At 37.3% G+C, this 22,001-nt stretch overlaps 1 protein-coding gene across 1 annotated transcript; it reads right to left on the bottom strand.

Annotated features, from left to right (window-relative positions):
- Nucleotides 1-4,557: 4,557 nt before the first annotated feature.
- Nucleotides 4,558-16,264, bottom strand: LOC136713800 (tumor necrosis factor receptor superfamily member 11B). Its single transcript, XM_066691016.1, has 5 exons — nt 15,934-16,264; nt 12,719-13,088; nt 8,649-8,864; nt 7,650-7,874; nt 4,558-7,073 (listed from the first exon to the last, which is right to left on the bottom strand). Exons 1-5 carry the CDS (start codon nt 16,018-16,020, stop codon nt 6,682-6,684), a joined length of 1,290 nt encoding a protein of 429 aa, XP_066547113.1. The 5' UTR covers nt 16,021-16,264; the 3' UTR covers nt 4,558-6,681.
- Between the last annotated feature and the right edge of the window lie 5,737 nt (nt 16,265-22,001).

Genomic DNA, 22,001 nt, shown 5'->3' with positions numbered 1-22,001 from the left:
AAATATATCCTTACTAATATCGTTATCTCAATTTCTTTAGTATTGGCATCATTAATGCAGTATAATATAATTGACAACCATACACCCCCAACGTGTTTCAGATGCTGCAGAGCCAATCGGTATGATGTCTTCTTAAAGAGTCACATTGTAGGAATCCGATGCTGTAAGCCATTGTAATACTCACAAGATAAACTGATTTGTAATACAACCCAGTCACTGAACTGGGATGAAGCAGTTAAAGATGGATATAAACTCGATTGATATAAAATACAAATATTAAGTTCAACACACATTTTCAGGATTGTCATATATAACCATTATTCTAATTACTACCATAAATTGAAGTTCTACTTTCTTTCTTTCTTTCTGATAATTGCTCTTGAAAGATTTTTACGAAGTTATAAGCTTCTACATTATCGGATGAATAGTTAGGAGAAAGGAGTGCCATAGTTCCTTATAACGTAGTCATAATGCGTCATAAACCTAAAAATATAGTGTGATACCTCACTTTCCAAACCTATTTATAATAAACAAAAATAGGAAGAATATAACATATTTGCTTGGAAGATTTAAACCCTCTTAGGTTTTCATTTCCATAAGCACAGTACTGAGGGACTGAAGGTAAATATTTAGTAATCATTTACAGGATGCAAAACTGTCAGACTCTTCTTCCCACCGTGAGGCAAACGTTATTTCTAATCTTTAATATTCTAATGAGACCATTTTAATTATTGTGGGAACTTATATCCAGTTCTTGTACATTTAAATAATTAACAAGAATACATAGTTTTAGCTGTAGCAACTTCTATGATCAAAAGCTTTCACACCCTTCAAAAAGCAACAAGAGCATTTCATGATTGCTGCAAATCATTTTGGGATTCAAAGAGAAAAAAGACAACTAAAAAAACTCATGCACATTAAACTGGAAGTGTTATGTTAATACACAGCATTTCTTCTGTAAGATAGACAGACTATGGTCACGACCATATATCTGAAAATGGTATATGAAAATAAGTCTTGCTATGAGTCTGGTTTGGAGCGCATCACAATTGTCTAACGTACATGGACTAGAATTAGAAAGAATATGCACAAAGCCACTACTGTTAAGTTTGCATCAAGGCTAACAGGTTTATAGTTAACTGTATGAAGCTTGAATGTTTTTGCTGTAAAGGATGGTTGAAACTATTAGCTGGATGAGAAAATTCAGTTAATCAGTTTTAACTGTTGCTGCTGGCATGTATCTAAAGCCATGTGCTACATTAACAAAGTGCACCACTAGAGGAAGATGTTTCACAAGTTATATATTCAAATTAGTAACTCAGATGATGTACAGTATGAACATCAGAGAATTAACAACACTGTCAGTAATAAATTAATCTAGACTGCTTGATGGTACAGTGATAATTTTTTTCCTTTCTTTTTATATATAAAATAGTGTTGTCCACCATTTTGCAAGAGCACCTGCTTGGAAGAAGTACTTTAAAAACAACTGCTTTCTCTCCTCTTTTTAGGTGGACTAGTATTTGGCACTGATCTGATTTGTCAGAGAGAGTAACATAATGTTGAGCAGTGGGGCTTGTGTGTTTAATTCAAGAATGACAAGCAGCAGTAAAAGGTATAAGAATCACCTGGAGAAAATGCAGTTTTGAAAGTGCAGGCAGGAGCACAAGTATTACTGATTGTTCAGCTGCTTTTGGGAGTGACTTGCTCAGGGTGTTTATATTGGAGGATTAGATTCATAGAAAATAAATAAATGCATAAAAATGAACACATTTCTATAAAGGCACACTGTATAAGAAAGCATCAGTGGTAATTTATCTCCCTTTGCACCAAATGCTTCTTTCAAGGATTGTATGGGAATTCAATATTTTTTCCAGTGTATGGTCAGTAATATATATCCATGCTATTGCTGTGCAGTGCACATATGAAGGTTTTTGGATTCAGACACAGTAAGTTTGTAATTACACATTTGATGTGACAGAATGTTCCGTGCTCACTTGATGTCATGGAAATACTTATGGAATTTCACAGCACAAACATTTGAGAATGCCGGATTTCCCACGGATTTCATTCCCAGGACTTATATGTGGTAGATGATTCATATAAAAAAGAATGGATTATGACATATTTACAGAAAATGTACAGTTAGGGTGGCAATGGCAAATTAATAACAAAAGTGTATCCTTCCATAGTGAAGTTAAAGAACAAAAAGAGAGGGTTAAAGGAAAAGTTGACACACTTGGAAAAAAGACTTAAACATAATTGTATTAAAACATTTATGGCTGTAGTCACATGCAGATTACATAAACACCCGGTCTAATACAGAAATTACAATAAAAGATACGTGCTGTTTAATTCATAAATATGTAGTACACCATGTATTATACATTAACACAACCATTATGGAGTAATCAGATAGAAAGTTAACCGTAGAGATTTCAGTGTATGAAATAAATATTCATTCACCTGATCAAAAACAGCTGTCAAAAAGCACACTATTTTCACAAAAGAAGAACATCTTGTACTACAAAGCTATTACACGTACAAATGGAATATATAATTTATAGCTTAAGGCTTCCTGTGATAAAAAAAAACATTTAAATGTGAAAATAAAAATACATGTTTATACTAGGTTTAGGGTTAACTGAGAAAGAGGTGTGAAAGACAGGAATGCCAGTGAAAATTAAACGTGTTAAGAAAGCACAACATATGAAACAAATGTAAAAGATATTAAATAGGCCTCAAACACCAGAACAACAAATGAATATTAATCCCCCAACTTTTAGGTTGGGGTTTTTCAGTCCCAACCAAAATTAACTCCCAAAATAAAGATGAACTTTGGATCATAAAATGACTGCACAACATTCCTGAAGGGACTGATTATGCAGCAAATTTATGAAACAGAAATTTGTACATTCCTTTGCTGATCAGTCAGTGAATAATTTCTACTCTGCATTCACACCTAAGTGTCCAGAGACAAATATCATAGACCCATTGAGATCAAACATTTAATATTAGCATATAAGGGACATAGCTTCCTCATTTCATAATAGTTGTACGTCTCTATTCCTAACTTGCTGATTACCCTGCTGAAAGGGAAGAAAGGGAGAAATACCTTTTCTGAAAAACAGTTTATGTCAATTGCATTAACAACAGAAACTGCCTTTGAAAGGGCTGTTCCTTCTGCTTTAAAGCAGCTAGGAAATTGCCTGAGTGAATCCTGCCTCTCTGGAAACAGACCGATAACTTACAAATTTTTAACAAATTTGCTAATATATCCAGAAATCTTGTAGTATGCACATGCTTGCCTCGTCATATTTGACAGTCACTCGTTGAAAAACTAAAATATTCTTGGAAACCTATGTAGAATTACTCATTCAATTACTCATTCAGTGAGGAGTAGAAGTCAGGGCACTAGACTCAAGTGTGGAGTGTATTGGGTTCAATCCCAGTGGGGGTCACTGCTGTTTACCCTCAAGCAAGGAATTGTACCCAAACTGCTCCAGTAAAAACACAGCTGTATAAATGGTTAACTTTATGTCAAAAATCAAATGATATACTGTAGCAATTATAAGTTGCCCTGCTAAGAAATGTAACAACAAAAACTTGTCTTTCATTTGTAACATAACGTCCATGGAAAAACATCTCCAAACACAGAAAAATGCATTTGAAAGAATAATATTCTGCTCAGGCAATACTTATAGCTGAATATCTCAGAAGGCATAGATCCATAGGTTAAATTCCTCTCTTTGACTATATGTGGCATACCTTTATACACACATGCATACACACACACATAATCAATCCAGATGGGAATAGTTTATAAGCTTTGCAACAGGACTTATTCACTTTATCTTTCAAGTTCATTGAGTACAGCTTGTTCACTCAAAAAGAAGCTTCCAAAAGGCTATTACATAGTAATAAAAAACAAACCACTTCTTAAAACAACAGCATATACACTCACCTAAAGGATTTTTAGGAACACCTGTTCAATTTCTCATTAATGCAATTATCTAACCAACCAATCACATGGCAGTTGCTTCAATGCATTTAGGGGTGTGGTCCTGGTCAAGACAATCTCCTGAACTCCAAACTGAATGTCTGAATGGGAAAGAAAGGTGATTTAAGCAATTTTGAGCGTGGCATGGTTGTTGGTGCCAGACGGGCCGGTCTGAGTATTTCACAATCTGCTCAGTTACTGGGATTTTCACGCACAACCATTTCTAGGGTTTACAAAGAATGGTGTGAAAAGGGAAAAACATCCAGTATGCGGCAGTCCTGTGGGCGAAAAATGCCTTGTTGATGCTAGAGGTCAGAGGAGAATGGGCCGACTGATTCAAGCTGATAGAAGAGCAACTTTGACTGAAATAACCACTCGTTACAACCGAGGTATGTAGCAAAGCATTTGTGAAGCCACAACACTTACAACCTTGAGGCGGATGGGCTACAACAGCAGAAGACCCCACCGGGTACCACTCATCTCCACTACAAATAGGAAAAAGAGGCTACAATTTGCACAAGCTCACCAAAATTGGACAGTTGAAGACTGGAAAAATGTTGCCTGGTCTGATGAGTCTCGATTTCTGTTGAGACATTCAGATGGTAGAGTCAGAATTTGGCATAAACAGAAAGAGAACATGGATCCATCATGCCTTGTTACCACTGTGCAGGCTGGTGGTGGTGGTGTAATGGTGTGGGGGATGTTTTCTTGGCACACTTTAGGCCCCTTAGTGCCAATTGGGCATCGTTTAAATGCCACGGCCTACCTGAGCATTGTTTCTGACCATGTCCATCCCTTTATGACCACCATGTACCCATCCTCTGATGGCTATTTCCAGCAGGATAATGCACCATGTCACAAAGGTCGAATCATTTCAAACTGGTTTCTTGAACATGACAATGAGTTCACTGTACTAAACTGGCCCCCACAGTCACCAGATCTCAACCCAATAGAGCATCTTTGGGATGTGGTGGAACGGGAGCTTCATGCCCTGGATGTGCATCCCACAAATCTCCATCAACTGCAAGATGCTATCCTATCAATATGGGCCAACATTTCTAAAGAATGCTTTCAGCACCTTGTTGAATCAATGCCATGTAGAATTAAGGCAGTTCTGAAGGCGAAAGGGGGTCAAACACAGTATTAGTATGGTGTTCCTAATAATCCTTTAGGTGAGTGTATATCACAACACAAAACAAATCTACATATTTTCTAATTAAATCTCTGTATTAATCTACCATTGATATCTGAAACAAAATATTCAAATTGTCTGCTGAAAAGACCAAATCTGGCTAATGAACATTGAAGTTTGAAGAACATGACTGGAAACACCTGCTGAAGGATACCTCTCAATATTCCCATGATCTAAAATGTGAACAAAAGTGAACAATTTACCTAGGTGTCTTTTTTAATGCCACAACCAAAATACAATTCTGGAAAATAAACAACAGAACTATTATATATTGTACAGCAAGAGCAGTTTCTAGTAATGTCATGTTCTTGCACTGCCCTCCATTTATTTGAATGCAATACCACTCTTTGCATCTGTGTCAAGTATTAAATTTGGTATAGTGTTGTATGATATTACGATTCATATACATTTTGTAAGTTGACTTGATTAAAGGTGATGGCTAAATGAAAAAGTATCGGCCATTATGTGTCTTACACACTGTGCATTCTCTCTTCTCTTTGCTGGGATTATTTACCACGCTAATTACATTTTTCCAAATAAAAAACAGAGAAAAAGTAAACAAAAAGAGTGTAACTCAAGAATATACACCTAGCTCTGAAACATACGTACATGGGGTATTGGCATCATTAATGGCATCACGTTTTTATGATGTAAAAGTACGCAAGCATAGACAATAAGCCAATCGCACACCAGCATAGAAAAATAATGCAAAACTCATACCAGGATATGCCACAAGCAAGAAATTACTTGTGTGTTTTAGTCAACATGTGTAATGCATTCTAAAATCTATAAAATCTATAAAATCATACTGCAACTTGTGATTAATCACAAACACCGGCAGGAAATCCAAGGGCTTTTTAAACCATTAGAGGAACGGACAGCAAAGTGAATGTAGAATTAATTTTCTGAGTAAGAGGGAAGGGTGACTGCCTAACCACAAATTCCCAGCTGAACCGAGTAAGGGCGGTTTTTGACACTTTTCACTTATTCTTTCGCTCCACATAAATGATGATTCTGTTTCACATAGGTTATTCCCAAATAATTGTTAGGTTGTTTAGCAAGGCACAGTATTGCTAAATATAGGCTAGACTGTGGTATCTATGTCACCATAACATGCAGTTCCCAGTAACTGATATAACAGGCTTCTTGAGTGCATAGGCTATGATATAATCTCAGGTAAATTTCCCACACAACACTGAGTTATTTGGAATAGAAAGCAAGGCAGAAACTATGTATTCAGTTATCCCAAACACTGAAAATGTTTAATGATATTTCTGCAAGTCCTTTTTATGCCCCCCCCCACCCTATTAGCATAATCAATGATCAGATTTGTTTTAATTTTAAATGAAGACCTAACACAATTGTCTTCCCATCCACAAAGTGAAGGTAAGCTTATAAAGCAGAATTATGAGGTTTTTGGACATTTGATGATTATATACAACTTTTAAATAATACAATATTTGTTTCTCAAAAGATAATGTCCCTGTGTCTATTCATTGAGCGATGTGGATTTTAAACATGTGCTCCCCTGAATGATATCAAAAAACATTTTTTCGTACATTTTGTGTATAGACGAGGTACTGAAAATGTTTATGATGCGTTTAATGCTCTTCAGTAACCTTTTGGGGACTTTCTTGGTTCTGAGTTTTCGAACGCTTTGAGAAAGTCCTTTGGCAATGTCTTGGTCTCCATTTTGCATCTTCCATAAATGCAGGAGCTGCAGAACCCGGTGCTCCGAGTCACAAGCCATCATGGTTTGCCTAATGTCCTCCTCTTTCACTTTGTTTCCTGGCAGGCTTTCCATGACTGCTGTCAATTGGCTCAACGTTAGATTCTTAAAACTCATACACCTGGACACCACTCTCTCGCAATGATTGACATCTACAAGAGAAGACAAACAAAGGCAAATATATCTATATTTTCTGACAATATTTATACAAAATCAGACGTTATATTTTAAAGGTTTTCAGTTCTCTAAGGGTACACAGGATTGGTAATCATAATAACCACATGGCACTGAACCATTATCTGGGTTTCTTAATGCCTGGGGCATACTGTTTCTATAGGAGTTTAAGCTTGTAGTCCCATGCAAAACTAGGAATGCATTTTAAGAGATTTAAGAGATTGTAACCCCCCCACCCCTCCCCAAACACAAACACAAACACTCACATTTCTACTTACTAGTTCTTTGTTAACTCTCAAAGCAGGGGTTGACTTTCTTTTAGTAAAACTGTCACCTTCCTGCAGAGTTCTTACACACATGCAAATTGAGGACTTCCTAGATTCCCAGAACAAAATACATTTTTTTTACGATTCTAAAATAAGTTCCTTTGTTATCAAATGAATTGGATTAGACAAATAGTGGGTCACGGGCCACTGCCAGTGTCATTAGCCAAATATTGGTGATAGAAACCGAAGTCCAGAAGGGAGCAGTTGACCTCTCAGAAGGAACCTCACCTCGTATAATGCTGAGCATCCCATCCTGATCCCTGTTCTTCTGCATCCACAGTTTGAGCAAGTGCAGAATCTGTTGCTTAGGGCTGCATGTCTTTCGGATGCGCTCCATGTTGCGGATATCCACTTTCCTCCCAGGCAAGCTCTGAATTAAAACATCCAGCTGGAGGGAGGACAGCTCTTGAGAGGGGATGAACTGGAATATGGCCTCTTCACACAGTGTGATATCTATGGAGAGAGAGAAACGTTTGGAAGTGTAGGGAGTGTACTTTGCATCACAACAAAGAGCAAAAAGTGCTTTAGATTAAGCTTCAACATACAGATTTATTTAATTCTTAGCAGACACCCTTATGCAGTTCACACAAACACAACAAAAGTACACTATTACAGTCAATAATGAATAAAACATTACAGTATTACAAAAGCGCAGTAGCACAATCAATATAAAATACAATATACAATAAGCACACATAATGAGGTAACAAGTGCAGACATAATACTGTCATAATATGTGCTTAAGTTGAAAAGTATGGATATTCACAACCTCATAGGGTTTCTATTTCGCTATTTCGTCACCATGTTTAATTTCCTTAATACATACTCCCTATTCACCCAGAGTCTATTGCATGCCATCACTTCAACTTTTTGTTGTTGCTACCCTTAAATTTTTCCCCATATTGCATAACCTATTGCATTATGCTGTTTATTCAATCATTTCCTAACCCAGCAGTGTGTTATGTAACATTTGCCCTTCCTCCCAGTTCCCAGTGTGTGTTGCCTTGGTATTGGGGGGGAAAGCATCAGAAAACAAAAAACAGGGGCAGGTTGTATGTCAGACATTCAACCCACCCCTACTGAATATGGCAGGTGTCCATAAGCTTGATTGACTGCTTCGTATTGATAAAGAGGGCTTCTTTTATACTCCTAAATGACTGCACATTGTCTTATACAACCTGAAGCAAAACCAGATTCCAGTCATCCTACACAATCGCCATGGTTTACCTGTGTGACAGCGATGGTGGCGACGGAAGCAGTCCGAGGGGGTTTTTCTGCCGTGACTCTCGCACACTGCGTCGTGTTTTGGCGTGCCAGGAGTGGCGGTCGCAAGCCCAAGTTGTGTGCAGTTTTGATGTTTCATGCAGGGTTCCATCTCTGAATCTCTGTCTGAATAGTATCCCTTTGGACATTTCTCGCAAACTGTATCACTTTCTGTTGTGCCTGGATGACAATGGAGAGAATACACAAAACAAAAGAAAAATGTTTTTATTCTTGGAAGTATGATGTCACAACGTGATTTTGAAAGCCAAAATATATACATATGGCTGCATATTTTACTGGCATTCTGTTACAATAAATCATTGTTTTCTTTTTAATAGGTCTGATATATCAATGGGAACCCAACATCCTTCTGTTAACACAGCTGCAGAGGATGAGAAAAGAAAACCTTTGTATAAAAGTAATAGAAATAACCACACTCATGCAGTGACTCCTTCAGCAGATGACAATTATATATATTGACAAGGATAAAATCTAATAAAATAAAAATAAGAAAATCAATACATATAAAATAAAAATTGAAGTAGACTATTTCAAATCTAAAGCTGCCCTTAAAATATCTTGTTTAAATGACTTAGACATTTCCAGTCATACTTTGTGGAATATCCATGAACTAGAAATGAAAGAAGAAAGCCCACAGTCTTTTCCTTTCCTATTGTATATTAATCGGAAAGCGGTTGAGTTTATGGGTTGTTCGCAAATGCTGGTTCTCAGGTGATCCTAAAATACTTTTTTTCTAAGCCTATATAACCCTAAAGTTACATAACCTCTTTTTAAAAGGCCAGACACCTGCCAGCACAAAAAATAAATAAACGTATGGGTTAAGGGCTTTTCCAACTTCTTTATATAAAGCGGAAGCGAAAAAAAAAATGGTGTAATTTTACTCTTGGTTTTGTGGCATCGTTTCCTCTAACCACAACAAGGAGATCTTAAGTAATATACATTGTGTTACTGTAGATATAACTGTACAGTTGAATGTACGTATTATTGGAAAGGATTAAAAAAAGGAAATTAGCATATGCCTTTATCCAACATGTCTTAAATGGTTGAACAATAACGATTCCATTTCATTCAATATTACGAGTAACATCACGTAAAAAAGAGGTGCACTACTCTGGCCTCCATAGGACAAGGATCTGGAATAAAAGTTGGATACCCTGGACACTGGGACCCCCCCCATTTAAAAAGTTTTCAAAGCCTTTTCCACTAGTGCCTGAATCTGTGTTCGATTCATGAATCGTGACTAATGAATGCAACAGCCTCCTGCAGGATCAAAAGCCCAAAACAGCAGGAGGCTTGTTTTGAATTTGGATCGGCTCCCTAAACTGCCCAGTCACAGGATATTTTGGGAATAGTCTCAGTCTGTATGCAGTGTTTGATTCCTACTGATTAGAATTAAGGTAGTTAACATGTGGTTCTACTAGATTATACCATTAGGGGCTTTCAGTCTTACCAGAAATGATGCTGGTTGGGCTGTTAAAAATAACCACTCCTCTAGCCATTACTAGGAAACAAAACTAATCTGGAGGATATTATAAAGTCTAGAGAGGTTACTGAGCTATTTGAAGGGGCTATATTTTTATATAATTGTAATGTTTTACAATTTATCTGTTGAAACACCAGCTTTATCTCATAACTTAAGTCCCCAAACAGGAATGAAGCTAAAGTTCACTTTGAAATTCTTAACTGCCACATTTCAACTCTCCCACAATATGGAATCACAGGGAAAATATTTAATTTCTGAAGGCATAAGAGCCCTGTCAGGATTATGATATAATACAATGATTAACCATAACATAACAGAAGCACCTATTTCACAAAACACAGGTTCAGTGTCTTTGAGTCTACACAGGAGATATGATGGTAGCAGCAATTCTGTCAATGTGTCTCATTTGCATTTGTGTAGCTGTGGTTTTGCACATTTAAATAGGACCAGGAAATGAACCAAAGACCTAAGACGTGATATCTTTTTTTGCATGAGCCTGTAGCAGTGACGTCACTCCCTTGGACTTGGAATAATCAGCACACCCCCTGTGACAGGCAATCAATCTAAGGGCATAGAGGATGTCTCATTGCTTTCAGGCTGTAGGGGTCAGGTGTAAATGAAAAATTACAAAGTTTTACCCAAACGTGGTTTGTTGCATTGTCAGAGGCCATTTACCTCTAATTATGAATACAATTACAAGCAGTTTGTAATTTTTCATTCATGTGTCGGTCAAGGTTTTGCTTTGGTCCAGATTTTTTTTTCTCAGATGGATAGCAAGCAGCAAAGAGAAATGCGAGGACACTCATTCAGAAGCCTGTTTGCAAAACAAGGCACTTTAGTGTAACGGTATAATCAGCATTTTGGGACACTGGAAAGCTGACTGGGAGGAACCTTTGAATTCTGCCAGATCCATACACACTCTCATCAGTCATAGCCAGGCGAAATCTAAACTAAATTAACCATCAAAATCTCACTGCATCCATATTACATTGTGTTTATACCATTCCAAAGGCAGGAGGAAAAAATAATAGTGAGTCATTTCATGAATTTTAAGTGTATGTATGTGACACATTATGAAAATATCTAACGTCTTGTTGAATGTATCGCAATGGGTTCAGTGTCCTCTGGATACAAAATTACAATTACAACTCATCCTTTCCTTTTGTTGTTGTTTGGTTTTGGTTATTGTTGACCTGAGACCAAGCATAGAAAACTTTCCCTCATAACATTGAAGTAAAGTCAGTGAGTGTACCAAGCTATGGCTGACAAATCACTACATAGAACAGTACTTGAATTTCCAATCAATTCCTAAACTTGGTCCTCATACAAATAGGACCATAGGAAACATGTCATCCAACATCCTGTTACCATCTTGAACACTGAAAACATGTATGCAACTGCACATAAAACACCCACAAAAGGCATTGAGGACACACATAGTTGTCATACTGAGCCACCTGCTGGTGTGTAATGTATACTGTCAATGTCAGTGCTAACGAAATCTTATTGCTTCCAGGTGTAAGGTTTTTATGATATTGTTGAATAACAGACTACCCCCATTGACAATATCTATATAACATACACCTCACACACATAAAAATATACTATACATACACTATAAAATACTCTGTAAAAGCTGTCTCAGAAGTATAATAGTAATCCAAATCCTCCCTAGCATTTACAGCTTTCCCAGTAAAAGGAGGCCACATCAAGCATTTAGCCTGTACTGAATATGAATATGACTCAATTTCATACCAGCTGAAGATTTTTTTTTTTGTTACTTGTACTAGACCTGCAATTAAATGTCTACTGTACAGTTTCTGCAATAATTCAAATATACTGCTGCAGAAGAGCTGATTGAAACACTGCATAAGAAAAAGAGGTGTGTTTGCTTTCTTACAAAACTTTCTTGGCATGAACCAGGGACTTTCACATTACGGTTTAACTAATTCTCCCTGCACTCTGTGGATCAGGGCTGTGAAAATGTACTCCTGGCAGGTCGCAATGTCTGCTGGCTAATTACACAATCTCTTTATTTCAATTAATGCCCTATAAATCTCCTTCTCTCCCTCTCTCTCCCCCTCCTAGTCTCCCTCCATCTCCCTCTCAGTGGGACAGAACCATAACATTTGTCTGTATGTATATGGCAATACATCAGGGGTGGCCAACCCACTTGCTGGAGAGCCACAATCCTGCAGGTTTAACAGGTCTCTTTAAATCGCCAATCATTGGATAACCTGGACACTGGGACATTGTCTAATTAAAACCCACAATTGGCTCAATTAAGCAGTTAACAATCTGGATAAAACAAAAACCTGTTAGTTGATTCTGATTCTGAAGGACATCTCATAGGTTTTATGCTTGTTTATGAAGAGGAGAAAGGAAACAAAAATTTAAATACAGTTTGAAAACCTCCAAGGATCCGATTATACCTTAAAATACAACTGAAGTTACTGGTATTTTAAATGCAGAATAAAAGGTTAGCCCACTTACATTTCATTCCAAATCAAATGAGGATAAGAATACATACCCAGCACCTTCACGCCAAATCCTGGTGAGCAAGCCGTGTGTTTAACGCAGAATTCAACCTCAAGATGGTAGCCCTCAATACATTCGCAGACCCGGTTATGCGTGCGGTTACATTCTTGCTGGACAAACTGCTTTTCTTTGCAGATGGTGGTGCAGTACTGACATTTGTCATCCCAGTGCCAGTACTCGGAGAAATGGTGCTCAGGGCAGGGCGAGCACACGGTCGGACTGTTGGCAGTGCAGTGTTGCTGCAGTGCTGTACCTGGCGGACACTGGTCACAGGCATAAAGCTGAGCGGTTACAGGGTCCCAGTGCTGATACTGCGGTACAGGTACCTCGTGAAGAGCCCAGGAAAATGAGACAGCAAATAACTGGAAAGAGTAAACAAAACAAACAAAACAAAACAAAAAACATGTATTAATGTACAATCCTAAGACACCGTTTTCCTTCCAGTCAAACTGGAAAACCTGAAAGGAAGATCTTGCACCATTTCAAGTCAATTTCTGTGGTCAACAAAAAATACAAACTCTCTCAGGACTGCCTTCTGTCTTTCCCTGAAGTGCTGAGGGTAACCTTTCTGGATTGGAAGTAAAGGAATTAGGAATTACCTTTCTCATAACATCTTAGGAGGCCTGGCAATATATTGAACTATAGCTCTTTCTGTGTCATTGGGGAGGGGGCCTGCATTTTTAAATCATTCGCAGGTGTGACTTTCTTGACTATATATGATTCAAAGACAATCCCAAATTTAGACCAGACGACCTACATTCAACTAGCATTCACTAACCGGATTAATCTACCACGTTGGCTGTGCCATGCCATGCATGCAAAAAGAGGAAATGGCATTGTTTTGGAAGACAAGCATCATAGTTACCAACCATCAAATAATGAATTCCACATTTTGTTCAGTGAAATGGAAATATTATATTTTTCCTTTAAAACCTTTTATAAAGTGACCTAATTGTATTAAATGGCATTAATATTGTCACATATATTGTTTTCACAGATGGAAAAAGTACTTTTACTTTTAACAACTAAGTTTCAAACCAAAACGATTTTAATTTTATAGTGCCACATCACTATTTTATGAGCATAAAAATAACTGGGAAAACCTGTATGGACTCAGATGTAAGTGTTATTTAAAGGAAAAAATATATATTTTCTGAGGATAAGGGAGCATTAAATTCCTTTAGAACTTCACTTTTTTCAATTAACTATCTCCACCCTTAGTCCACCACATGGATTTCACATAACTATTTTGTACACTGTTCTCTACTTGGCCAACTAACTGGTCCCTCAACAACTGCTTCTGAAGAGGATGCAAAAAGTAAGGTGGGGATCCAGACTAATTATACAATCCTCTGAATGAGATAATATTCAATCGAGTCACTGCAACTCTAATCTGCAGCCAGACACTTTTGGCTGTAATCATAAGATTGCCTTATAAAGAGAAGACATCTAGAGACTCTGTAAGAATGAATGCAACTACAAATGAATGAGCAGCTTGGGATGGTAGTTTTCTTCCCTTTTCTACTTCAATAGCCTTGGGAAAAGGGCATTTGTATTCAATAAATGTTTTTGTATTTTTACAACACTAGGCGTTTTCTTTCTATTGTAAGCAGGTCACAGTAAATAAACACTGTGTAGCCTTTACTTTTGCTATATTTTGTCCTATAGGAAATGGGGAAGTTGCTATACAGTACTTCCTTTCTTAACTTTTTGTTCCTTGAAAAAAAAAAAAAAAACATTGTGACGTCAGCCCAGCTTAATGGAATACTACAATTTCAGTTATCCAATGGAATTACAATGGGGAACCAGTTTTACTTCTGGTTTATGGAGTTTCTTTCTAAGAACAACAGCACTGTGTGTTGTGTTCTCTTAGTTTCAGTACATCACATTTTCTCAACTGACTTTTAAATTGATTGACAGGTGGGAAGTTCACTAAGTTTGCTTTACAGGTGTGAAACTGAGACCTTTATATTACTGACAAATCATATTTTACAATTTGGTAGTAATATATATATACTTTTTTTTTTTTCTTTTTTTTTCCAAACAAAAATAATTTTGTAAATGCAGCATAAGACAAAGCTCTATAGATAGGATTTGTATACAGTACCATTGATGTAGTATATACAACAGCCAGTGTGTAAGAACTACATTTTGGGGAAAAAAGATACATAATAACTTGAATGTATTCAAATCATTTGACAACTAAGGAAAATGTAGTATGTGCAAGTAGACAGTATTTAACATTAGCATTGGGCATATTATTAAAACCAATTTGGACCTGGACATAAAAGGATGCATTAAACAGTGCTGTTTAGCTTAAAACAATCTGTCACTTAAAATCAGCTGTCTGGTAAATCACACTTCATTCCATTTCATTCCATGAATCTTCCCACAAACAGACTGCTTGAAATGAACCTCTCTTTCCTTAGATATTATACATACACTGCTGTTTCCCCTCAATAAATCGTTACATTTTCAGCTGAGGATCTTGATTTCTCAAAACAGGGATGTTTTTGCCCACAAATAACCGCAACTTCATTAAAATGTTTGCACTAGGGTTTGAGTGGGAGGACTGACTTGATCACAGCCTAGATCATTCTGCAACAGGACAGACTGTACCCTGCGGTTAGAGGTGCTAACTGTTTCCCTGCAGAGCCCAGTTAAAGCTAGTCAGAGAAAATACTACACTATATAACGAACACTAGATAGCATACAACCAACAGAGACTCAATGCATCAATCTGTTATCCCAAATAGATGCTTATTCACCAGTTAACACGTAAAAGATGGTATACATGCTGTTGGGGGGGAGGGATCAAAATATGATTGGAAATGATGTTATTTTCCTTTAGCCTTTGGTAAATTAATTATACTTTGTTTGTAAATACCGTCGCGTTGTTTAACGTCTGTCCTCGCTTGACATGTCTTATACGTGCTCATAGCGCAGTTTTTCCCGCAGTAGCTCGCTCGTTTAAATCTATACCATCCCTTTATTTTTCTTCAGTTGTCTCTCTTGAAACTCGGTCCTTCCTCGAGTAATGGGACTGTATAGAGCTACTGAAATGCTATGACAGCTCTGTACCCACCGACAAGGTTTCGTAGCATTTACCAGAAGAATATGCAATATAAAAACGAATCTTTAAACGTAAATGCCAAGTCTAGTCTAACATCCACCCAATGACAGAGTCGAGTCTCAGATGCTACTCACCACATGCAGCTTCATAGTTGTCTGCGACCTCAGCTTGCTAACACCCATCTCTTCTTCGGAGTAGAGGAGGTTTGGACAAGTTTCCATACTTATACTATAAAGGAAAAAGGGGAAGAAAAGTGTGCCCAACCCACTTGATGGTATTTCCAGTTGCAATATTTTTTTATTCTACCACACATAGGTGAAGTTTCATACTCCGTCAAAGATAAACACGTTGGCTAAGGACTGCATGTGTGCTGCGTTATTGAAAGCATCTAGAATAAACACCACCATTATAATTTAATTGAAAATGAGTTCAGATTTTCAAGACAGGTCAGGAATAGTGGGAATCACATCCTTACAGGTTTGTAATATATTTTCCTCTGTGTGAGACTAGCCGGACACACACACACTTCTGTGTAATAAAAGTATGAGTGGGAGGGGGCTGGGCAACCGTTGCATGAAAGACTTGGGGTTTAATAAGAAATATTAATATTAAAAATGTATGTACATGCGTTGATTAAGGAATCACAAGCAATTGTCTTTGTTATATCAGACAAATACATTCAGGCAAGTCAGCAATTTAGTTTATGTATTTAGGAAGACCACTATTTAAATATATAAGCAATAAGAAGTCTAGGCAGTTCTTGAAACATTGTAAGATGTATGTTGTTCATTCTTGTAAACAAAAATATAAAGTCTTACAGATTTGTTTGTGAGATGCATCAAAATGCAGCTTTTTAATAATCAGGCATGAAAACACTTTAGTGCTTCTTGAGTTTCACCAAACCAAATCCAAGTTGAATACTGTCAAAAGTTTGACCCCCCCCCCCCCCCCCCACACACACACACACACACACAAATCATGAATTGGGATGAAGTCTGGAATGATCTTTGGGATATAGAAACCAAACAGGAATCTACGCATAGGAAACAACGACAAACAAATTCCACGGGAATCTATCAGCTGGAAAGATTATGGCTGTATTTTGGGGCATTCTGATAGAATTATCTTAAATTACATGTTTTGCAAAACCACAATAATAAGGCAGGGGTGCTTGCAAACACACACACACACAAATTCAGAGATGCTGTCCGTGAGAAATGGCTTGGAAGGTCAACTCGTGGTGTGTTGCGCCTTCGGAACAATGCTCCATTTCGAAAAGACACAGTTTATCCAGGGCAGCCATCACAGTGTGGCTTTAAGGAGTCAAACCATCTACTGACAGCACAATCCAAACCTAGACTACTTTCTATTCATAACCACTGGTCATTGCTCATGGTGAAGACGTAAAATTGGATTGACCAGGAAGTGGTTTTCTTTTCTCCTGGGATAACAGGATATTGAATGTTTTGAGCAGAGGAGCAATTATATGAAAATAGTGCAAGGAGGTGTACAATCAAAACTTTTTTTATTTTTTTATCAATGAGAGTTGTGTCACTCCTCCCTACAAAGAGTTATCCCTATTATCCCTATAGCTTCCAGATAGCTTTGGAAAGTCATGCTTTGAATATTGCGTTTTACCTGCCTACAACCCTGCTGTTTCAGTAGAGGAGTCATAAGTGTTAAGACGTATATAATCAGCTGCCATTTCCAAATTAGCCAGTATTTTTCAAGTCTTTCCAGATTCTCAATAGGATTCAATTCAGGACTTTGATTGCATGGACCCCTCAAGGAAATTAACTTTCTTATTCTTAAGATAGATCATTATCCCGCTGTAAGTCTTTAGCTGACTTAAACAGGTTTTCTTCTAGTATTTGCTCCATCCATTTGTCCTTCAATCCTAACAAGCTTTCCTGTCCATGCTGAGGAGATGCTGCCACCACCATGCTTGACTGTAAGGATGGTGTTAACTGGGATATGTGCTGTGTTGGGTCTGCGCCAAATATACTGCTTGGCATTTAGACCAAAGAGTTGCAATTTGGTCTTTTCTAACCACAACAACTTAAGCCAAATTTTTGCAAGATCACTCACATGCTTATAAATTGGCTTATTTTTAGTAATGGCTTCCAACTGGTCACCCTGACCCTACCATATGTAGCTGGTGGGGGTTGGAGCTACCCGCATGGGTGCTCCACACCACACAGCTCCACCCAGTAGAGTGATAAGCCTGCTAAGCCAAAAGACCATGTCTCCCAATGCAGGAGATTTACCATTGTACTGCTTTTACAGAGGGGTTATGTCACCTGTAATAATGTAATGCACACAATGAGCCCCATATTTATAAAGTGTTTTGGATATTGTTGACTGATACACATGATGAAAAATTGTCCATGAGTCGACAATAGCTCTGGTACTCCACAAATCTGACCTGTATGAAAGTGTGTCAAGAAGGAAGAAATTTCTGGAAAATAGCCCATGTACAGTAACATTTTGCTTGGAATTTGCAAAAAGGCACGTGGGAGACTCTGAAAAGACGTGACAAAAGATTCTGTGGTCTGACTAAACAAGAATTGGACTATTTGGCCTAAATGCAAAGTATTATTTCTGGCACACACCCAACAGCACATCACTCAGGTAACACAATCCCTACTGTGAAGCATGGATGCGGCAGCATAATGTTATGTGGATGCTTTACAGTGGCGGGGACTGGGAAGCTTGTCGGGGTAGAGGGCAAAATGGATGGAGCTAAATACATGCAGTACACACTGGGACATAGATTTACCTTTTAGCAAGAAAATGACCACAAGCACACAACCAAAGTGGCATAAAAACAAGAGAGTGAATGTCCTAGAGTGGCCCAAAGCTCGGACATTTGTCTGATTGAGAATCTGTGGCAAGACTTGAAGATTGCTGTCCACCAACGATCCCCATCCATCTTGAGAGAGCTTGAATACTTATCTAACAAAGACATCTCAGTTTTTTTAATGTTTCATTAACTATTGTTTTACAATAATAATTCAAAGTGATCAGTAGGTTGGGTCAATCATAGGGGAAACAAATCCCATTTAAATGTATACAAATTTTAGGTTGTAACAAAATGTGAAAAAGTTCAAGGGGCGTGAATATAGGCACTATATATAAATACATTCAAATTTCTATATATGTAGTCTACAGCTTTCTCAAACGTACAGAACTGAGTCATTCAGTTGTAAGTTTGATCCATTTTTAAGATGTTGTATAATACACTGTACAGAACTGGATCATACTGAAATGAAAGTGCTATTTTTGTGATTTTTAGTTTCATTTATCTCGTGTGAAAAAAGGTGCAAGGAACTTCCGCAAGACCTGACAGAGCCAGTAAATCATGAACAGGTGGGGATTCTGAGTGAAATTGCTTCAGGGAAAGAAGAAATGGTTGCACTGTACATCAAAGCTTGTCAAGCTACAATTTTAAGCAAGCACCATAAATGTGTCCGTATATGGTCGACTCTACTGCTGTTGGGTGAATTGTGGGTGCTCTTCATTACTCTTCATTAGCTAGTGACGTCACAAGCTCCACACCTTAAGGCTCATTCTGCACTTTGACACTTATGTATATTTGCTCTTGTAATTTACAATTGGAACAGTTGCATATTTTTGGATGACTTTACTGTGTTGTTACTGTAGTATTGCAGTGGATTCAACATACATTCACTGTACCTGAGTACACTGGACCATGGGAATACCATCATACAGCATAAATATCTATACTATACTTTAGTAAACCTTGGATTACTTATGATCCAGTGTTGTAAAGTGCACTGAAGGCATGCTGACCCTGTAGGAAATCACTGCACAGCTAAACCTCCATATGGGTGAGTCCAGGCTTTTGCCAGATTAACCAATTGGCAGCCCCCCTTATATAAAACTTGACCGATCCCAATATAATCATGCTTTTATTACTTGCATGGAGCATTGGAAAATTGTCTGGCATCAAGGTCCCTATATCTATACTCCAGCCTGGAACACCATTGTGATTTGATGATATTTCAGTGTGAGAGCAGTATGAAGGGTATGACCACCTGCTTAGAAAGCAACGAATTACAAGAAACAGAAAGCAAATGTAGATCCCCGAAGCCAGTACAATATTCCCTGCATGTACTGCAACCATAACTGTCACCAAGTGTGTCATACTGGTTAAGCCAGTATAATAATGAAATAATGTTTCAGAAATCCTTGATGATGATGATGATTTCCATCCTATAATAAAAACAATAATAACAACATTTCATATTTATTAAAATTACAGATTTCCTGTTCTGCTGGAAACTGACCAAGTTAAATGATTCCTTATTATTTGTATTAGTTACTTTTTAGTCACTTTATTAAAAGATGACTGACATGGTTTAACAAACACCAATATACAATGTTATACATATACACAGCATTACATGGTAACCTGGGAAAAAAAAAAAAAAAACCTTTGTACAAAGACATAATTCAACTTCTTTGGCTGTTGCCCACTGCGGGTCAAAAAACAGGAAATCTAAAAACAATTCCTGAAGAGCAAAGCCTTTGGACTTCCTTTAAAAGGTAAAGTCAAGACTGAACAAATACATTCAGAAGAAACAGCTGTCATTAATCTAGTAGAAACATAAACCCAAAAGGATATGATTAAACACTTAAAATGTGCACCGCCTCCATTTTCCTCCAGCCTTTTTGGATGTCAACATGTAAATCCTTGAAGAGGATATTCTTTAGCTTTTAGGGGTAGGTTTAGGAAAGCACAATGTACAAAATGATATATTGTATACATAATGAAGTGTGTAGGATCGCAAGTCTTTTACGGTTAATAAGAAATCCTCTTTTGAAAATGCAATGTTTTTCAGTTGTTTGTTTTTCACAGCTGGTCATGATGCTTAATAAGAGAATGCCTATGATTGTTTTCTAGGGCATTGCATAATTAGAGATTTGGCAGCTCTGCAGAAATGATCTGAAAGTACATATTCTTGCAGTACATGTCTGAATACTCCTATAGAAAACACCTGTACAAGGGCCAAAAACATCTGACATAAGTGTGCATTTTGATCAAATATGTTACATATTTCCTGGGTACCAAATTAAAAAGTGATTTTGCTCATCCGGTACTGAAAGTGGGTGATGTGGGTTACAAGCTCTGTGGTTTTCAGTGAAAAGGGAGAGAATATTTCCTAAAGCAGACCCCACATTGAAAATGAATTTGAGGCACTGTATATTTTACCTCACTGTCTTGTCTATAGGTGGACACTGTGACATCCCTTAAACTGGATTACTATGTTAATTTGAATGAAAATGAATGAATGAACAATTTGATAGCTAGTTGGCAGAGTACGTGGCACTTGTACACCACTTCCTCTTAGGATAAACACAGTGCCAGGTGAAAGCAGGGGATGTGCCGGGCATAATTACAGTGTGGAAGAAAATAACAGGGACTTGTAATGATAAAGGAACCTGTGCTTACATAGTTCACTAGCAGGTGGAAGCCCCTCTCAGGAACAGGAGCTACATTATGCTACAGCATAATCAATTCAGCTTATCATCTAGCTTCATGCCCAGATGATGCTTTCTTTTGGCATTTCAAATAAATAAATAATAGCTTCACAATGCCAATAACTACAGAAGTATATTTTTCTATTTTACTAAATTTACATGTTAGTGGTGAACTTTTACCTAAAGCACTTTTTAACACTTCAGCCACATACTATTTGTTTATCAGGATCTGAACAGTTTAGATATGACATTTTCCTTTGAAATCCTTTAGCCCAACGTTGAATGTTATTTTGTAATAACAATAATATACTGTCTATATCGGATGTATACCTAACTCTCATGTATACGGGACTGGCCAATCTTAATTGTCAAAGCAGTTCTACAGCAATAGGCTTCTGAGTCAGTTATTTCTGAGTTGACACTATAACCACACACAAGAAGTAAAATGGGAATTTAGACTTTGGAATCACAAGCTGTAATGTTTGTTTTGTTTAGTTTTGTTGTCTTCTTCTCAAAATGGCAAGAGGTGTTGTAAACAAAGCAGTAAACATGAGATGAGAAGCTTGCATTGTATTGAAATAGAAGCACTGGTAACAAAAAAAAGAAAAAGATTTCCATCTGAAATCAACAAAACAAATTGGGAAAAAACAAATAAAAAAACAAACAAACTTATTTTCCCCCTCAAAGGGATGAGAAA

Source organism: Amia ocellicauda, chromosome 18, assembly GCF_036373705.1.
Source record: "Amia ocellicauda isolate fAmiCal2 chromosome 18, fAmiCal2.hap1, whole genome shotgun sequence".
NCBI classification, from domain to species: domain Eukaryota; kingdom Metazoa; phylum Chordata; class Actinopteri; order Amiiformes; family Amiidae; genus Amia; species Amia ocellicauda.
The sequence above is the reverse complement of the archived record's forward strand: the minus strand, read 5'-3'. Positions and strand labels throughout refer to the sequence as shown.